The following is an 18,021-nucleotide window of genomic DNA, read 5'->3' as shown; positions in this document are numbered from 1 at the left end:
ACATACACATACACACTGACACACTGACACATACACATACACACTGACACACTGACACATACACATACACACTGACACACTGACACACTGACACATACACATACACACTGACTGACACATACACATACACACTGACTGACACATACACATACACACTGACACACTGACACACTGACACATACACACTGACACACTGACACACTGACACATACACACTGACACACTGACACACTGACACATACACACTGACACACTGACACATACACATACACACTGACACACTGACACATACACATACACACTGACACACTGACACATACACATACACACTGACACACTGACACATTGTATTAGTGCTTGGCCGATATCAGCAATTCCTCAGGAATTGGCAGATTGGAGTTGGTGTGATTACCGACCACAGTACGTCATACTCTCTACAACCCAAAAACTTTGAGTAGCTTTCACCGAAAAACATTGCCTTTGTATCGACATTTGAAGGAGATGTGCATAAACATTAATCTTTATAAACAGCTGCCAATCGTGGTGCAACGGGTGGAAAAAATATTTCGCTCTGTAATTTAGAAAACGCATTAATAAGGCAAACGGCTTGGAAATCGGGTGTTATCAGACATATTTGCTTTGAAACTCACAACGAGAAACCATTTAACCTTTTGTAAATCATGTTGCTGTACTGTGTAGCAAATGGCGACAGTACATCCCGATCGGGACATGAACTATGCCGCTATCGACTGCAGGGTGCTCGGCAAGTGGTTTCTGCACTCATGCAAGCACTCCAATTAAATGGTTGATAAAGAATGGAAGTAATGCACAATCTCCACTCACCCAGGGAGGGGGGGGGGGTTGGGTACTCTGCTCGGTTGAATAGAAATTGTATATTGGGTCACTGAATTGATTCACCAATCAAAACCGAGAAACATTGTTTTTGAAGTCAAAAGGTCAAGGTCGCATACAATCGATTTTCATCCGATCGACCTAAACTTTTTAACAGGATTTGCATATTGGGTCACATAATTGGTTCACCAAAAATCAGAATGATCAATCTACCCTTTTTGACATGTCAGCGGTTTCCGTGATGACAATTTCACCCCGTTATAATCAAATGGGACTTTGAATGAATTTGTTATTGCCAAACCTCAGTAATTTTTCAAGATATCCAATTGAAAACATTCACAGCTTATTTGTATGTATGTGTAGTATATGTGAGTAAAATTTGGTCAAAATTGGTCAAAGGTCAAGGTCATTACCATCCAAAACATGTAAAACACCTATTGGGCAGCAATTACAAAATGTATTGACCAAATGTGTTCTGCACAACATTCCATCATGTAAAACACTTGATAGGTCAAATTTCGAAATTGCCAAATTGCTGGCTGTTTCCATGGCAACCATTGTGTGTTTGGATTTCGCAAGTGCCGTGTGATGCACGACATCTTACTTGTTTGTTTCTTGATGCTGTGATTGTTTTATGTCATGGCATACGACCTCTGAAACGCATTCCGAGAAAATACCCTCCATTCAGGTGGGTGCATTTGGTGATTTGGGTTTTGCTTTTTTGGGAGATATCTTATTATGTGCACATTCATGTTTCGTTATTCGTCTCTCAATTGCTTTGTTCTGCACACAAACAAGTAAACTTTAATTGTAAAATGGTCTTCTTCTTTTATGCCTCTGTTGCCCAAGTTATTATGTTTTCGGGTTGTCCGTCTGTGCGTGATGGTTTTTCTTTTTTAAACCGTGATAACTTGTGAAACGTTGAAGCGATTTTTGACCAAACTTGGTGCAAAGGCGTATTATGATGGAAAGAGGAACTGAAAAGATCTTGGGGTCAAAGGTCGTTTGACCTTTCGCTGAAAGTAGCATATTTTTGTTGCCGTCATACCTTGTGCACTGCTGGAGTGATTTTGATTAAACCTGGCAGAACTATGGACTGCATTACGATGATGAACTCATTAAATTTTGGGTTCAAAAGGTCAAAGGCCGAAGGTCAATTGCCCTTTCATTGAAAATCTGTGTTCCTGTAATAACTTGTGAACCACTGAAGGGATTTCAACCATACTTGACATGTGTTTGGACTGTTATACAAAGATGAACTGATTCAATTTTCGACCTTTGAAAATCATTTTTTCAGGCCATAACTCGAGTTGCAAGCATCTGATGATGTCTGTGCTACTTTTTCCTCTCTCTCTCTCTCTCTCTCTCTCTCTCCCTCTCTCCCTCTCTCCCTCTCTCCCTCTCTCCCTCTCTCCCTCTCTCCCTCTCTCCCTCTCTCCCTCTCTCCCTCTCTCCCTCTCTCCCTCTCTCCCTCTCTCCCTCTCTCCCTCTCTCCCTCTCTCCCTCTCTCCCTCTCTCCCTCTCTCCCTCTCTCCCTCTCTCCCTCTCTCCCTCTCTCCCTCTCTCCTTTTTTTCAAATGACCTTTAATTGAGGTCAAACTTAACAGTGTGTTAACATTTAACCTGGGTGGAGGCATATCATCAAATATGTATCATTTTTTTATTTTTAAAGAACACTTCTAAGCATCATTTTGAATGATCATACCTCCGTTCATATGTAGTTTTTCCTCAGAGTTTTATTCCTCGGTTCATTTCCCCTGTGACTTGTGCTGGATGACTAGAAAGAGAACTCATTTCTGTGTTGTAGGTGGCCTGGGTCCAGCGGAAAGGGGGAGTCTGTGCAGGGCTCTGGATGGGATGTGTGGGAAACACAGGCTGGTCTGACAAACACTCAGGGAAAGCAGCAGCGACAGGGCTCTGCTTTCACACCAGCACCTATTTCCATGTCACCCTCACCCACACCAGGACAGGTGACGTCTCTCTTATGGCCAATGGCTCTGATAGCTTTGATTATGTCACTCGGGTTTGACTTCTGATAAAAGGGTTGCTCACATATATCGTTGCAATGGAGGTTTTTGATTTTGACAGTTACAGCAAAATTGCTACATTATCTACAGTTATTGTTGTTGAAGTCACATTGGATTGTTGGTGGTGGTGGTTGTTGTTGCACCTGCAATTATGCGTTTTCTGGCCTGACAGGGTGAGCGTGTGGAGGGTGTTCAGGCCCAGGCGCTGTATCCTTGGCGTGCTAAGAAGGACAACCACTTGAATTTCAACAAGGGTGAAGTAATCACTGTGCTGGAGCAGCAGGATATGTGGTGGTTTGGTGAGGTACAGGAGCACAAGGGTTGGTTTCCCAAGTCCTACGTAAAGCTCATCTCTGGTCCAACCCGACGCTCATTCAGCAGGTGTGCCGGTGCCAGCAATGATCATTGCAGTTGGGGTTGTTTATATCGGACTTTTTGTGGTCTTCCTTCCTTCCTTTTATATTTTAAAATACGTTTTGTGTTTTTTTTTGAGGCTATAGGAATATTTCTTTATTTCTTTAATTCATTTATTTATTTGCTTGGCGTTGGTGTAATGGTTAGGGTGATGGGCTTTGGATCCTTGGATCCTGAGTTCAAATCCCACTTGGCTGTTGAATTAATCCCAGGTGGGGTTGACTGCCTGTCAACCTTCCGAGGTCGGCAAAATGAGTGCCAGCTTGCTGGTATCCTGTGTCGGAGTGGCGACCCGTCCAGGATTGTGCCCAATAGCCAAGGAGACCGCTGAATAACAGCACCAATGCTGTTAGGTGAATAACAGCACCAACACTCTGCACAGAGTATGGTCCCAATGGATGGATGGATTTATTTATTTATTTGTGATCAAATGTTTCTTATTGGTTAGTGCTCCGATAATAAAAGCAATTGGATTATTAGTTCATGTATTTGGTTGGATGCATTTGTCTGCTGTGGTTTTGGTGGTATTCTGCATCTTATCACTATGCTGGTTTTCCCAAGTTTATTTGACATGTCCATTCACTGGAATGACTCCACACACCAGTTCCGGATTCAAAAACGTCATCCCGGTAAGTCTGCTGGTGCCAAATGTTTGAGTTTTGCACCGTGGTGGACGTTGTTTGATTGTCGACGCCCACGTCCCACTGCTTTTACATGGCAGTGGTCTTTGCAACCCCTTCCTCAGAGCCTTTGGCCATGGTGACCGTGTTGGTGCCTCCTAAATTGCCACCACAGAATAACGTCCATTACTTGTTACTGCTTCAAGGAAGGTGTACCGCCAGTTCTCAAGGAAAATGCTTCGTTGTCTTTTGACTTGTTTTTTATTGCAGGCCATGATGATGCTTTTGTATTCTGCAGCAGCTATGATTTTGGTTTACTCTCAAGCTTGGTAACTCTTTAACCAAAGATCATGCCAAGGTGCAGTTTGTCTGCTGGAAAGTCATGAATACAACCATGATGAAAGCATTGCCTTCCGTCTGGTTTATCACCTGACTATGTGCTGCTTTCGATCCGACACAGCATGAAATGGAAAATGTGCCTAATTGGTCTTTGTTTTCAGCATTAAATCAAAACCTCAAGCATTGCCTTGAAATTCTCCGAACATTACAGTAGATTTAATTTCCTGCACGTAAGATTAATTTCTACAGTGCCAACAAGGGGAGTTTTGAGAGGTTGCAGGTCGGCTTAAAAAGCTTTTTCTTCCTCTTTGCCAAGGCTGCTGCGAACTTGCCATGTACACGACTGGTCAAAAGTTTTGGAACACCCCCATTTTTCAGTTTTTACTGAAATTTAAGCAGTTTAAGTCCATTGAATAACCTGAAATGGTACAAAGCTAAGGCCAAAAAAAAAAAAATGTTGCATTGGCGTAACCCGCCCGACCCTAAAAATTCCGCCGACCCTACGTTTTTTTTTTTTTGTTTTTTTGCTATCGAAAAATTTTGCCGACCCTATTTTATTGCTATTTTTGTTGTTTTGCTATCGTTTTCAAGTATCTTGTTGATTGCGATCGCGATCGCAAAAACCCGGAAGTGTTTCGGACAGAACCCGCCGACAAAAAGGGTGGTACTCGAGCCGGGGGAGATTTTGGGAGGGATTTATTAGGAAAAAAAAAAAAAAAAAGATCCCGACCGACCTACCCTATTTTTCAGTGACCCATTACGCCAATGCAACATTTTTTTTTTTTTGGCCTAAGCGGTAAACTGCCAGAGGTTAAAAAAAAGAAGAAAAGTTTAGGTTCCCAAAAACTGAAAAATAATGTAAATTTCAGTTGTTAAAAAAGGCCCTTTTCAGGGAACAAGTAATGGGTTAGCAACTGCAGATGTTCTGCAGCAATGGAAGTAAATTAAGCCTTGAAAGTTGATGCAAACAATTCCTACAGGTGTCCCAACTTTTGTTGATTAGTTACAAACCCTCTGTCTGTATAAAAGCAGTGTTGGAACAGACCGTGTTGCTACACCCTCTGAAGCATTATTTGGACAATATTGCACTGCAGGAAGTAGTATATTGCGATCATAATGGTGAGAAAAAGACAATTGACAAAAGAAGACAGACAGATCATTATAACCCTTAAAAGTGTAGGTCTTTCCTTTGGAGAAATTGCAAAGAAGCCAAGGTGTCAGTGAGTACAGTTTCGTACACCATCAAAAGGCACTTGGAAACAGGAGGAAACTCTGACAGGAAGAGGTCTGGTAGACCCAAAGCCACAACACAATCGGAAGACAAGTTTCTGAGAGTCAACAGCTTGCGTGATTGGCGGCTCACAGGACAACAGCTTCAAGCACAGCTTAACACTGGTCGAAGTAAGGAAGTCTCAGTTTCAACTGTGAAGAGAATAGTTCGAGCTGCAGGTTTGACAGGTCGAATGGCAGTAAGAAAGCCATTGCTAAGATGGCAAAATACGAAAAAGAGGCTTGCCTGGGCCATGAAGCACCACCAGTGAATTACTGAAAACTGGAAGAAGGTCTTATGGACCAATGAATCAAAATTTGAAATCTTCGGTTCATCACGCAGGGTTTTTGTACACCGTCGAGTAGGTGAAAGAATGGTTCCTCAGTGTGTGACACCAACTGTCAAACATGGAGGAGGAAGCGTGATGACCTGGAGCTCTTTTGCTGGATCCAGAGTCGGCGACTTGCACAGAGTCACTGGCACCCTGAACCAAAAGGGCGACCACAGCATTTTGCAGTGCCATGCAATACCCTCTGATCTACGCCGAGTTGATCAGCGGTTCATCCTACAGGAAGATAACGACCCAAAAACATACCTCCAGGCTATATCAGAACTACCTTAGATGAAAAGAACAAGACTGTAGGCTTCAAATCATGGAATGACCAGCACAGTCTCCAGACTTAAACCCCATCGAGCTGGTTTGGGATGAACTGGACAGAAGGGTGAAAGCAAAGCAACCTACAAGTGCAACACATTTGTGAAAACTTCTGCAACAGTGTTGGGAAGAACTTTCCGAACAATATTTGATTTTCATTGTCAAAAGAATGCCACGAGTATGTTTGGCTGTTATATCTGCAAAAGGTGGCTACTTTGATGAGTCAAAAATTTAGATTAAATTTTGTTCAACAAAACGATTCCATGATTTCTTTTTTATCTGCAATTGTTTATTTGTTCTATGCTTTAATTTCAGAGTACATTGAAACGTTAAACTGCTTAAATTTCGGTAAAAACTGGAAAAATGGGGGTGTTCTAAAAGTTTTGACCGGTCGTGTACATGCAAACGGAAATGAAGCATTTCATGCACGGCAGGTGCAACAGTGGCCTTCGAGCTGTTCTCTCTGACTTTCTCTCATTGCTTCTTTGTGTGTTGCAGTGAGCCAAATGCTCCAGAGTTTCCGGTTCAAAATGCCTCTTCTCGTCAGGAGGGTAAGCATTGTCAGGACTTCTAATTTTAACCCATTCACGTGAGATTTGTGTCTGGTGGGGAACACTTTGTGCCATACTTTCCTAGACTACTTTGCATTTTTGCTGTCACTCACCCACTAAAATGGAAGGTTTGTTGTTTGTGTTTCGAGTCACACTCATAATTGCATGCACGTAACAATTAATTTATTGTGTCTGAAACACGAGCATGTTGTTAATGGTGTGATGCCCCTTGAATCTGGCCTGCTTTCCCCTATTGTTTGCTTTAAAGGTATCTCGGTACCTTCACGGCCTGCCCCAGCACCTCCAACGGGTCAAGGTAATTCTCAGGATTTTTAATTTTTTTATTTTGTTCCTTTCAATATAGGATCCATCAATTTTGACTTTGATATCTTCTTTTTGTCCCTGCCCATTTCTGTGACGTCATCTAGTTATTTGTCACCCACATGTGCTCCTGTCTCACCCTGTTTGCCCAACGATATTTGTGTCACAGCTTTGCCAATCCCATGGATGGATGGATGGATTCTTACTCCTTCCTGCCCAAGTTCACGTTCTCCTCCAAATCTTTTTTTTCATGTATCCACCTGGCCCGCTGCCCCACTTTTCATGGTTTCCACTTCCCCTTTACCCCCACCCCATTTCAGGATGTCTATGATTTCAGATGCCAACCCCTTACTTTTTTCCAAGTTTCCACCTTTTCTTTTGCCATTCCCTCACCCCCTCCTTTCAAGCTTCCACCTCACCCTCCCATCCCCTTTCAGGCTTCCACATTATTTTCCTCTCCTCCCCACCCCCTGTTCCCTTTTTTAGACTCCGCCTTCTCCAACCTTCTTCCTTGTCTATCGTTGCATGCATACCTTCGATATTTTTTGCTTCCTCACTCTGCTTGGTCAGCTGATGCTCAACCACCCCTCTAGCTGTCAGATTTTGCTAAAATTCAACAGCTAGCATTTGAGGCCTCACTTTGAGATGCGAGCACATATTGATCTTGTACCTTCTTGTGCCTTCCCGGCTGCTCTGCCGGTTCATCTCAATCTCCTCCCACTTGCTCTGCCACCTCTTCTCCCTATACATCCTGCTCAAGCTTTGCTGCCTCTCTTACCCTCCTCCCTTGCCCAACACTCTCCCACATTATTGTACTCGGAGCTTGTCTATCATTGTAACAACTGCAATTGTTTACTCAATCGTATTGAACCTCTTCGACCAATTTTACCAGGTCACTTTATAATCACCCACAACAGTGTGACTAAAACCTTCCTCTCAACTAGTGTATCAGACTTCATATTTTCGTGTCATTGATTCCCCCTCTTTCCCCCTCTTTCCCCCTCTTTCCCCCTCTTTCCCCCTCTTTCCCCCTCTTTCCCCCTCTTTCTCCCTCTTTCTCCCTCTTTCTCCCTCTTTCTCCCTCTTTCTCCCTCTTTCTCCCTCTTTCCCCTCTTTCCCCCTCTTTCCCCCTCTTTCCCCTCTTTCCCCTCTTTCCCCCTCTTTCTCCCTCTTTCTCCCTCTTTCTCCCTCTTTCTCCCTCTTTCTCCCTCTTTCTCCCTCTTTCTCCCTCTTTCTCCCTCTTTCTCCCTCTTTCTCCCTCTTTCTCCCTCTTTCTCCCTCTTTCTCCCTCTTTCTCCCTCTTTCTCCCTCTTTCTCCCTCTTTCCCCCTCTTTCTCCCTCTTTCTCCCTCTTTCTCCCTCTTTCTCCCTCTTTCTCCCTCTTTCTCCCTCTTTCTCCCTCTTTCTCCCTCTTTCTCCCTCTTTCTCCCTCTTTCTCCCTCTTTCTCCCTCTTTCTCCCTCTTTCTCCCTCTTTCTCCCTCTTTCTCCCTCTTTCTCCCTCTTTCTCCCTCTTTCTCCCTCTTTCTCCCTCTTTCTCCCTCTTTCTCCCTCTTTCTCCCTCTTTCTCCCTCTTTCTCCCTCTTTCTCCCTCTTTCTCCCTCTTTCCTGTTTTTTCCGTAGTACCTTTCCTCACGGTCCTTTGTGCCTCCCTTTCACCTCCTAATACCACCGATCACTTCTGACTGTCTTCCCCTCTGCAACAACCTTCTGAAGCAGCAAGTTGGTACTGTCATCCCCCAATCGACAAGTGGACCATCTACGAACCAGTCTCTGCTGCTCATCTTTGATCTCTTGTTTCTGTCATTATATTATGGAAGGTGGTTTAAGGCATTCCTATCCATAAGAACGGTGTCAAGACGGACCTTCTGACCTACAAACCAGTAAGCTGCCCTCCGATAATCAACAAGGGTAATGGAATCTATTAATCTCAACCAATCTGAAAGCCTACTTCTCCAACTCTTTATTATCAGATCATCAATTTGGTTCCGTCTTGGTCATGCTCCTTCTGCTAAACTCAGCGATGGATGAACACTAAATTTCAAGCAAGAGGACAAAGCATTTTCACTGCATCTCGAGCATGCAACTCCAACTGGCACACAGCAGTCCTGATCGTTCAACTTTCTGCCAAAGGCATTTGGAGTTTTCTCCCTCACTAATGGCTTTTAATGTTCAAAATAATTGCTTAGCCCTGGATTGCATTCTTTCTCCACCTCCCTTTACATATAGGTTATTGTTACTCAAGGCGTTGTCTTTGCCATGTCCTCTCTGGTTTATATGAATGACCTCTCGGCCTCTTTTGAAAACCACAAATATCACTTTGCAAGGGGACCCCACTCTTTGTCGCAAGGTCTCTCATACCAATGACAGCTGCATCCACATCTTTGTCTTGCCAATCCAGAGAAAATACAAAGCTGATCAATCACTTGCACTAGGTCATCCATTGCTTCCCAGTCCCACAAGCTTGCTCTATCTGTACAAAAAGGTCGAATGATTTATCCGCTCGTTCACTTCTGCAATCAACCTCTGGCAGAAGTAACATCTTTGCAGCTCCTTGGAGTAAGTCTGTCATGACCTCTCCTGACTAGATCACATATTCAAGCTCATCTCCATTGCAGTGGAGGTGCTTTATAATTCTTTGCTGTGCTAGTCATTGCTTGGCTGCTGTCAACTCCAAATAGTCTATAGTACCTTTATACGCAGTATCATGGAGTACGAGTATCTTTTGTCGGCCGATGCTGTCAGATCTCGCCTCGCACCTCTGGAAAATGTGGAATCGAAGATCCTGAGGCTAATTATAGATGCTTAACATGATGCTGAGGTGCAAGGGTCACCTCCTTTCCCATTGCAGGTTGGTTGGTTGCCAAGCAGTTTTCTCTCACCTCATTTCTGTTCTCACCCCACCAAATTGTTCTTCTCTCCACTTCTTTAAAGTGGTGAGCAATCACTATCTCATGTCATCCCCTATTCTTTTTCTGATCTTTTCTATTCCCACTGATTATCCTCTCCTGTCCACCCACACAATTCTGCTTCTCCTATCTGCTTATGTGTCCCTTGTTAACTCAACCCACTCTGTTCCCTTGTCTGCTGGAGGTCCTTACTTCCCCCATTTCTCCCTCCTCTCTTGTCTGCAAACTTTCTCTCCTGCATCATAGCGTCAACATCGCCCCTCTGTAATCCCACTCGTCCTTGATTCTCGGGTCTTTGTTTGGAGTGATACAGTCAGGGAAGCTGTCACGAAGCCTCAAGAACCAACCTCCTAATCTACTGCTTCGTCTGCCGCCTCTAAACCTGTTTTTCCCCGATACACCTGGACTGTGTGCATCTTAATTATTTTTTTACATCCGTCTCGGACAGAGTTTGTTCTATAAAGTATCCTACAATATCTCATTGGCATTTTCCAAAACATTGATCACTGCTCTGCTGAACTCCATTTGTGCATGGAACAGAAATGGTTCAAACTGCGTGTTTTGTTGTCAGACTTTGAGTGGACGTTTGTACCGCAACTTGTAGCATTGAGCTTTTGTGTCTGCATGTTTCAGAGTTTGTGGCTTTGTACACATACGAGAGCCACGAGGCTGGGGATCTGACGTTTTCAGCGGGGGATGTAATCCTGGTCACCAAGAAGGAGGGTGACTGGTGGACTGGGACACTGGGAGACCAAGTGGGCGTCTTCCCTTCAAACTACGTTCGAGCCAAAGAAAACGAGGTGGCGCAGCAGATGCTGTCTGTCATTGTTATTGATGTTTGATGACTTGAGAACTCCTTACAAGTCCCTGTCCAGTTTACCGGAGGGGACTGTAGATTTGCTTTCCGTCTGTCCGTCCTTCCGTCCGTCCCACCTGTGTTTTTTCAGACTTTTTCCTCTACCCCTTAACATATTGAACTGAAACTTGGTACATGGCTAGATTATGACGAGTTACAGAACAAGTTTGAGTTTCAGGGCGTTTCGTCAATATTTTCAGTTATGCCTTTTTTGGACTTGTGAAATATCACATTGGTTGGGGACATGTCACATTGGGAGGAAATATCACAAAGCAAATCTCGCTCTTGTTACTGTTAATATTATCAAAACCGTTGTGCACTGTGATTGACTTTTATCTTTTTGGAGGGTTTGTTGAGGAAAACCTGTGATTACAGTTTTTTTTTCTGTCTGGTAACCCTAACTCTGGGAAGGCAATGGCAAACCTCCCAGTATAACCCGTGCCAAGAAACTGCTTTGGCAGTGCTGAACCTGCCCTCCATTGTTTCCCTCACCCGTTTATTTCCCACCAATCGGCGTTGGTACAGGGAGCTCCTGCTGGAAAGACTACGACTGCCGGAAAGAAGCCAGGTGCGTCCTTATTGTGCTCTCTCGAACCAGATGGCGCTGTATGTGAACGATGTCTTTATGTGTACATTACGTGTAATGTGTGGCTATTTTATGGGTCTAACTTGTGCAACAGGTGAGTGGAGGCCTTTCAGTTGTGGGCATGAATCTTGTTGAGATATGACGCGATTCTAATAATTGGTTATTGTCTGCTTCACAGAGATAGCGCAAGTGATTGTAGCTTACACCGCCACTGGTTCCGAGCAGTTGACTTTGGCAACCGGGCAGCTCCTCCTCATTCGTAAGAAAGCTCCATCAGGATGGTGGGAAGGAGAGTTACAGGTGAGCATGATATCTTGAGGCTCAAAATGAAATGTCTATTTTTATAACTCACAAAACGACTGAGCAGAGTTTATTACTTGCTGAATTTTTTTTTTGCCAAGTATGTTGGTCTGTTGTGTTTGTCTGTCTGTCTCTCTTTTTTGTCACACGATTTTTGGCCACAGATTTCAAGCAATCATTATGAATTTTTTTGTGTGTTGTTGACCGGCCGAGGACAGCAACGCTTAATTTTGGTGAAGGTCCGGATCTGAGAATTTTTAAAGTGATTCTTCACCGTTGAGAGTGCCAAAAACGATATACTGTGTGTGTGCATGTATATATATATATATATATATATATATATATATATATATATATATATATATATATATATATATATATATATATATATATATATCTCAAAAGGTTATGGATGGATTCTGCAGAAAGTTTGTGGACAAGTTGGGTGTGTGACAAGGACGACTTGATTCAATTTTGGTGAAAATTCGAATCCGGATCCAGATACGAGAATTTTTCATACACCGTGATAACGTTGTGGACGAGTCATGACAAAACCAGGTCGATGAGTTGGTTCCATCCATCCATTGGGACTATACTCTGTGCAGAGCGTTGGTGCTGCCCAAGCAGTCTCTTTGGCTATTGGGCACAATCCTGGACGGGTCGCCACTCCGACGCAGGATACCAGCAAGCTGGCACTCATTTTGCCGACCTCGGAAGGATGACAGGCAGAGTCAACCCCACCGGGTATTAATTCAACAGAAAAGTGGGATTTGAACTCTGGATCCGAGGATCCCAAGCCCATCAGTGTAACCATGAAGCTAACACCAGGCACGATGAGTTGGTTAGATGACAAGAATAAGCCGATTCGATTTTGGTTAAGTTCCGGATTCAGATCCAACCAATTAATGGGATACAAAATGTAAACTATTCAGCCGAGCGGGGATATGCACTCTTCCAAGTGCCGTTCCGTTTCGGCAACTGTCACAGTGATTTTTTTTTCTTCATTTTCTTTGTTTTATTTATTTATTTATTTATTTATTCCACAAATCAACAGTGGCTGATTAGCACAATAGCTTAGAGTTGACACTGTGTGTAAAATCAGACATGTTAACCCAAAATTTCATTTTAATCACAGCATTTATATGATTATTATTCTCGCATGAGAAATTGAGCTGATGCAGTTTTGGATTGCATGTTTTTCACAGTGTACATTTTAAGCCGGGTTTGCATGGTAGGTCAGAGGAATACGAGTAGCACACGTAACTTGACTCATGGGTTGTTGCTTCTCCACTGCTTATGTCCAGGCTCGAGGACGGAAGAGACAGTTTGGTTGGTTTCCAGCAAACTATGTGAGATTGCTCGGGCCAGGTAGTGGCAAATCGACGCCGGTTGCACCTGTAGAAGTGGCGAAGGCTTTGCCGGCAGCATTCACGTCAGGTATGAGCATTGCATGAAAGCAATTCGTAACTGACTCGGTTTCCTTTCACCGAGCTTTTAAATTTTTACCTTGTTTGATGGGCATTTTAAATATTACACAAACAAGATTGGACTCGGTGACATAATGGTTTGAGGGTCTTCTCTGAATCTGAAAGGTCGGTTATTCATACCTGACCCCAGCCAAGTCATCCTATACTAATGTGTGTTTGTCCTCCATAACTCCAAAGCCATGAAACCGAGCAGCCTGAAACGTTGCTTGCACACTAAGGGAATTCCAAGGAAGTGCATGAGTGAAAATTGAGTGTTTGGGTTAATTAAGACACTCATTTTGAAGATAATTAACGCCCTTATTTAATTATATCCTTTATCAGGCGTTGCTTGGCCACCTCACTCTCTGGGGTCTTACAGTGTTTCCTGGGTTACCTTGCTGGGATCTGAAGCCGCCATGTATTTTTTGGCCTGCTCAACCATGCCTGGACTTGGAACAGGCCGCAACGATTTCTTAATTATAAAGTTTTGTTTTCCACTTTCCTCACTCATATTATTATCGAATACCTCTTCATCATAGCCACGAATTGCTGGGTACATTGCAATGCTTAGAAACGCCCGGAGACGCCAGCTCTTGTTTCTATTTCATTTCTGCACATGCCATCACCTGGAGAATCTCTCAAACTAAGAAGAATTACAAAATTTAAGGTCCACATTTGAACTTGGCAGTAGTTGCGACACGAAAAAAAGTGTTCCTCGGACATTGCTTGGGAGTTTTCTGGTGCATGGTTGTATCGACGGCAATTTGAAATCGCTTGCCAAGCCAGACGTTCCGTTGGAGTGCTTGCTTGAGAGCTTAAGCCACTTACCAAGCGCCTACAGTCGATAGCGGTACAGTTTGTGTCCCGATCAGAAGGTACAGTTGTGGCCAAAAATATTGGCACCCTTGCACTTTTTTTTGCACCTGAGACCGGGTCTGCTCTCACTTTTTGTTCAAATTAGCAGAGTCGATCTAGTTTTTACTTTTGGTTGCAAGTGCCTTCTTTAAAAATGTGTAATCTCAACCGCCCCAATCTTATACAAAACATATATATATATATATATATATATATATATATATATATATATATATATATATATATATATATATATATATATATATATATATATATATATATATATAATAAATAAAGAGCAGACACATGCTCGTCCACACACATACAACACCGGATCACGTGTAAGCAAAAACAAAAAAGAGCAGAGAACCCATCAATGATGTGATTTCACGTTTATTTTGCTTTTGCAAAATAAAATAAACATGAAGGAAGCACTCCTCCATTTGACCTCGAGCACCAGCACGTGACCGGAAATGAGCAGTCATATTGAAATTAAAACCGAACACGTGCCGAGGCTCAGGTTTGTTGTGCTTGATGAAACCGCCTGTGAAGCTGGTGAAACGTTGCCCGAGAACTGGTCTGCTCTTGCTTTTTTGCTCAAATTAGCGGAGTTGATCTAGTTTTTTTTATTTTTGGTTGGAAACCCCTTCTTAAAAACCATATATACTAGCGATACCCGTGCACATGCACGGGATAGCAGTAAAACATAGCTGGTAGCAGACAACAGACCGTACACGGGGAATGACAAAAATACGCATTGTGTAAAATGCAAGTGGTACTATGGAACGCCAAGACTTCCCAAACATTGTCGGCATGTCCGCTATATGCCACAGCAATTTCATAGGGATCGTGTGACGGCGAGCCGAGTTTTTAGTGTGCAAGCTTGGTATTATAATGGAGATGTACAGGGTGTCCCCAAAAAATGTACTCACTCTTTAAATGATAATAAATGTGTTGTTTATTGACTTAGAAACAAGATTAATGGTTAAATGCATGTTTACAAATGTTCAAACTGACGACCATCACGTTCCTAACACAGCCGATAACGCGGACCAATGGATTCAACAGCGTTACGAATCATTTCATTTGGAATTGCAAGACATTGTCTTTCAATTTCCTCTTTCAGCTCATCGACTGTTGCTGGTTTTGAGCTGTAAACCTTATCTTTGAGATATCCCCATAAAAAGAAGTCCATTGGAGTGAGGTCTGGGGAACGCGCAGGGAATTCAACACTACCTTTTCACGCAATCCATGTGTTCAGAAAAGTTGCTTCGAGATAGGCCCTTACATCACGGTGGTAGTGGGGAGGTGCTCCATCTTGCTGAAAGTAAATCTCTTCATCACCAAATATCTCTTCGACACGTGGACCGACGGATTCCTGCAGCAAGTTTAAGTAAACTTCCCCAGTGATATTTTGGTCAAAAAAGAATGGCCCGAGGATGCCCAATGCTGATATCCCACACCACACAGTAACCCCTGGTAAGTTTAAATGGTGTTCCATAGTAACATGCGGATTTTTAGGAGCCCAATAGGTGCAATTGTGTCGGTTTATTGAGCCATTTAACTTGAAGCTGGCCTCATCGCTCCAAACAATTTTGGATGGAAATGCTGCATCTTCTTCGCATTTGCCCAGGTACCACTCACAAAATTCAGCTCTCCGGTCAAGATCGTCTTCATTTGGAGCGTGGATTAATTTTGGAATGTAACTTTTCCAATTAATTCGTTTCAAAATGCGATGGGTGCTTGATTTTGGGATTCCTGTCTCACGAGCCATTTGTCATACAGATTTCCGTGGGGATCGGTGGAGGGTTCCCAGCAATTGATTTTCCTTTGCGGGGGTGCTTGATGACCGTGGTCTTCCTGAACGCTCCTTATGGACGTCATGCACAGTTCCATCTGTTTAAAACTTATCTCGGATGCGAGCAATGGTGCGTCGCGTTGGTGGATCTTTGTGAAAATGTCTTCTAAATTGTCTTTGCACTTCCATGATGTTTTCGTGCTTCTGGTAGCACTTTATGATAAATTTTCATTCTTCAAAACCTAGTCGTACTTCTGCCATTATTATGGTCAATTTGATCTGAAAATAAATGAAAAATTCAATGAGTTATGAGGAGCCAGAATGTGAGTACATTTTTTTGGGGCACTATATATATATATATATATATATATATATGTATATGTATATATATATATATATATATATATATATATATATATATATATATATACACATATATATATATATATACATACATACAGTGGGGAGAACAAGTATTTGATACACTGCCGATTTTGCAGGTTTTCCCACTTACAAAGCACGTAGAGGTCTTATCTGTAGTTTTTTTTATCATAGGTACACTTCAACTGTGAAAGGCGGAATCAAAATAAAATTCCTGAAAATCACATTGTATGATTTTTAAATAATTTGCATTTTATTGCATGAAATAAGTATTTTATCACCGACCAACCAGGAAGAATTCCGGCTCTCACAGACCTGTTAGTTTTGCCTTTAAGAAGCCCTCCCATTCTCCACTCATTACCGGTATTAACTGCACCTGTTTGAACTCGTTATCTGCATAAAAGACAGCTGTCCACACAATCAATCAGACTCCAACCTCTCCACAATGGGCAAGACCAGAGAGCTGTCTAAGGACATCAGGGCCAAAATTGTAGACTTGTACAAGGCTGGGATGGGCTACAGGACAATAGGCAAGCAGCTTGGTGAGAAGGCAACAACTGTTGGGGGCAATTATTAGAAAATGGAAGAAGTTCAAGATAACAGTCAATCTCCCTCGGTCTGCAGCTCCATGCAAGATCTCACCTCGTGGAGCCTCAATGATCATGAGAAAGGTGAGGGATCAGCCCAGAACTACACGGCAGGACCTGGTCAATGACCTGAAGAGAGTTGGGACCACAGTATCAAAGAAAACCATAAGTAACACACTATGCCGTCATGGATTAAAATCCTGCAGCCAGCGCATGTCCAGGCCCATCTGAAGTTTGCCAATGACCATCTGGATGATCCAGAGGAGGAATGGGAGAAGGTCATGTGGTCTGATGAGACCAAAACAGAGCTTTTTGGTTTAAACTCCACTCGCCGTGTTTGGAGGAAGAAGAAGGATGAGTACAACCCCAAGAACACCATCCCAACCGTGAAGCATGGAGGTGGAAACATCATTCTTTGGGGATGCTTTTCTGCAAAGGGGACAGGACGACTGCACCATATTGAGGGGAGGATGGATGGGGCCATGTATCGTGAGATCTTGGCCAACAACCTCCTTCGCTCAACAAGAGCATTGAAGATGGGGCGTGGCTGGGTCTTCCAGCATGAAACGACCCGAAACACACAGCCAGGGCAACTAAGGAGTGGCTCCGTAAGAAGCATCTCAAGGTCCTGGAGTGGCCTCGCCAGTCTCCAAACCTGAACCCAATAGAAAATCTTTGGAGGGAACTTGAAAGTCTGTGTTGCCCAGCGACAGCCCCGAAACCTGAAGGATCTGGAGAAGATCTGTATGGAGGAGTGGGCCAAAATCCCTGCTGCAGTCTGTGCAAACTTGGTTTAGAACTACAGGAAACGTCTGATCTCTGTAATTGCAAACAAAGGTTTCTGTACCAAATATTAAGTTCTGTTTTTCTGATGTCTCAAATACTTATTTCATGCAATAAAATGCAAATTAATCATTTATAAATCATACAATGTGATTTTCAGGATTTTTGTTTTAGATTCCGTCTTTCACAGTTGAAGTGTACCTATGATAAAAATTAGACCTCTACGTGCTTTGTAAGTGGGAAAACCTGCAAAATCGGCAGTGTATCAAATACTTGTTCTACTCATATATATATATATATATATATATATATATATATATATATATATATATATATATATATATATATATATATATATATATATATATATATATATATATATATATATATATATATATATATATATATATATATATATATATATATATATATATATATAGAAACATCTGGGGAA

At 42.6% G+C, this 18,021-nt stretch overlaps 1 protein-coding gene across 7 annotated transcripts in view; it reads left to right on the top strand.

Annotated features, from left to right (window-relative positions):
• Nucleotides 1-18,021, top strand: part of LOC147010534 (intersectin-1-like) — a 94,398-nt gene that overhangs the window by 47,674 nt on the left and 28,703 nt on the right. For 6 of the 7 annotated variants that reach the window (XM_085859497.1, XM_085859495.1, XM_085859499.1 and 3 more), the window contains 8 exons: nucleotides 2,660-2,822; nucleotides 3,052-3,260; nucleotides 6,676-6,728; nucleotides 6,997-7,044; nucleotides 10,589-10,755; nucleotides 11,337-11,379; nucleotides 11,576-11,697; nucleotides 13,002-13,134. In XM_085859497.1, the coding sequence (XP_085715623.1) occupies nucleotides 2,660-2,822; nucleotides 3,052-3,260; nucleotides 6,676-6,728; nucleotides 6,997-7,044; nucleotides 10,589-10,755; nucleotides 11,337-11,379; nucleotides 11,576-11,697; nucleotides 13,002-13,134 (938 nt within the window). The remainder of the gene's footprint in view (nucleotides 1-2,659; nucleotides 2,823-3,051; nucleotides 3,261-6,675; nucleotides 6,729-6,996; nucleotides 7,045-10,588; nucleotides 10,756-11,336; nucleotides 11,380-11,575; nucleotides 11,698-13,001; nucleotides 13,135-18,021) is intronic. The other variant, XM_085859498.1, reaches the window with a different exon arrangement.

The sequence above is a fragment of the Eptatretus burgeri genome, chromosome 16 (genome assembly GCF_056783735.1).
Source record: "Eptatretus burgeri isolate ZD-2024b chromosome 16, Ebu_testis_v1, whole genome shotgun sequence".
NCBI lineage: Eukaryota > Metazoa > Chordata > Myxini > Myxiniformes > Myxinidae > Eptatretus > Eptatretus burgeri.
This window is presented reverse-complemented; position numbering and strand designations above follow the sequence as displayed.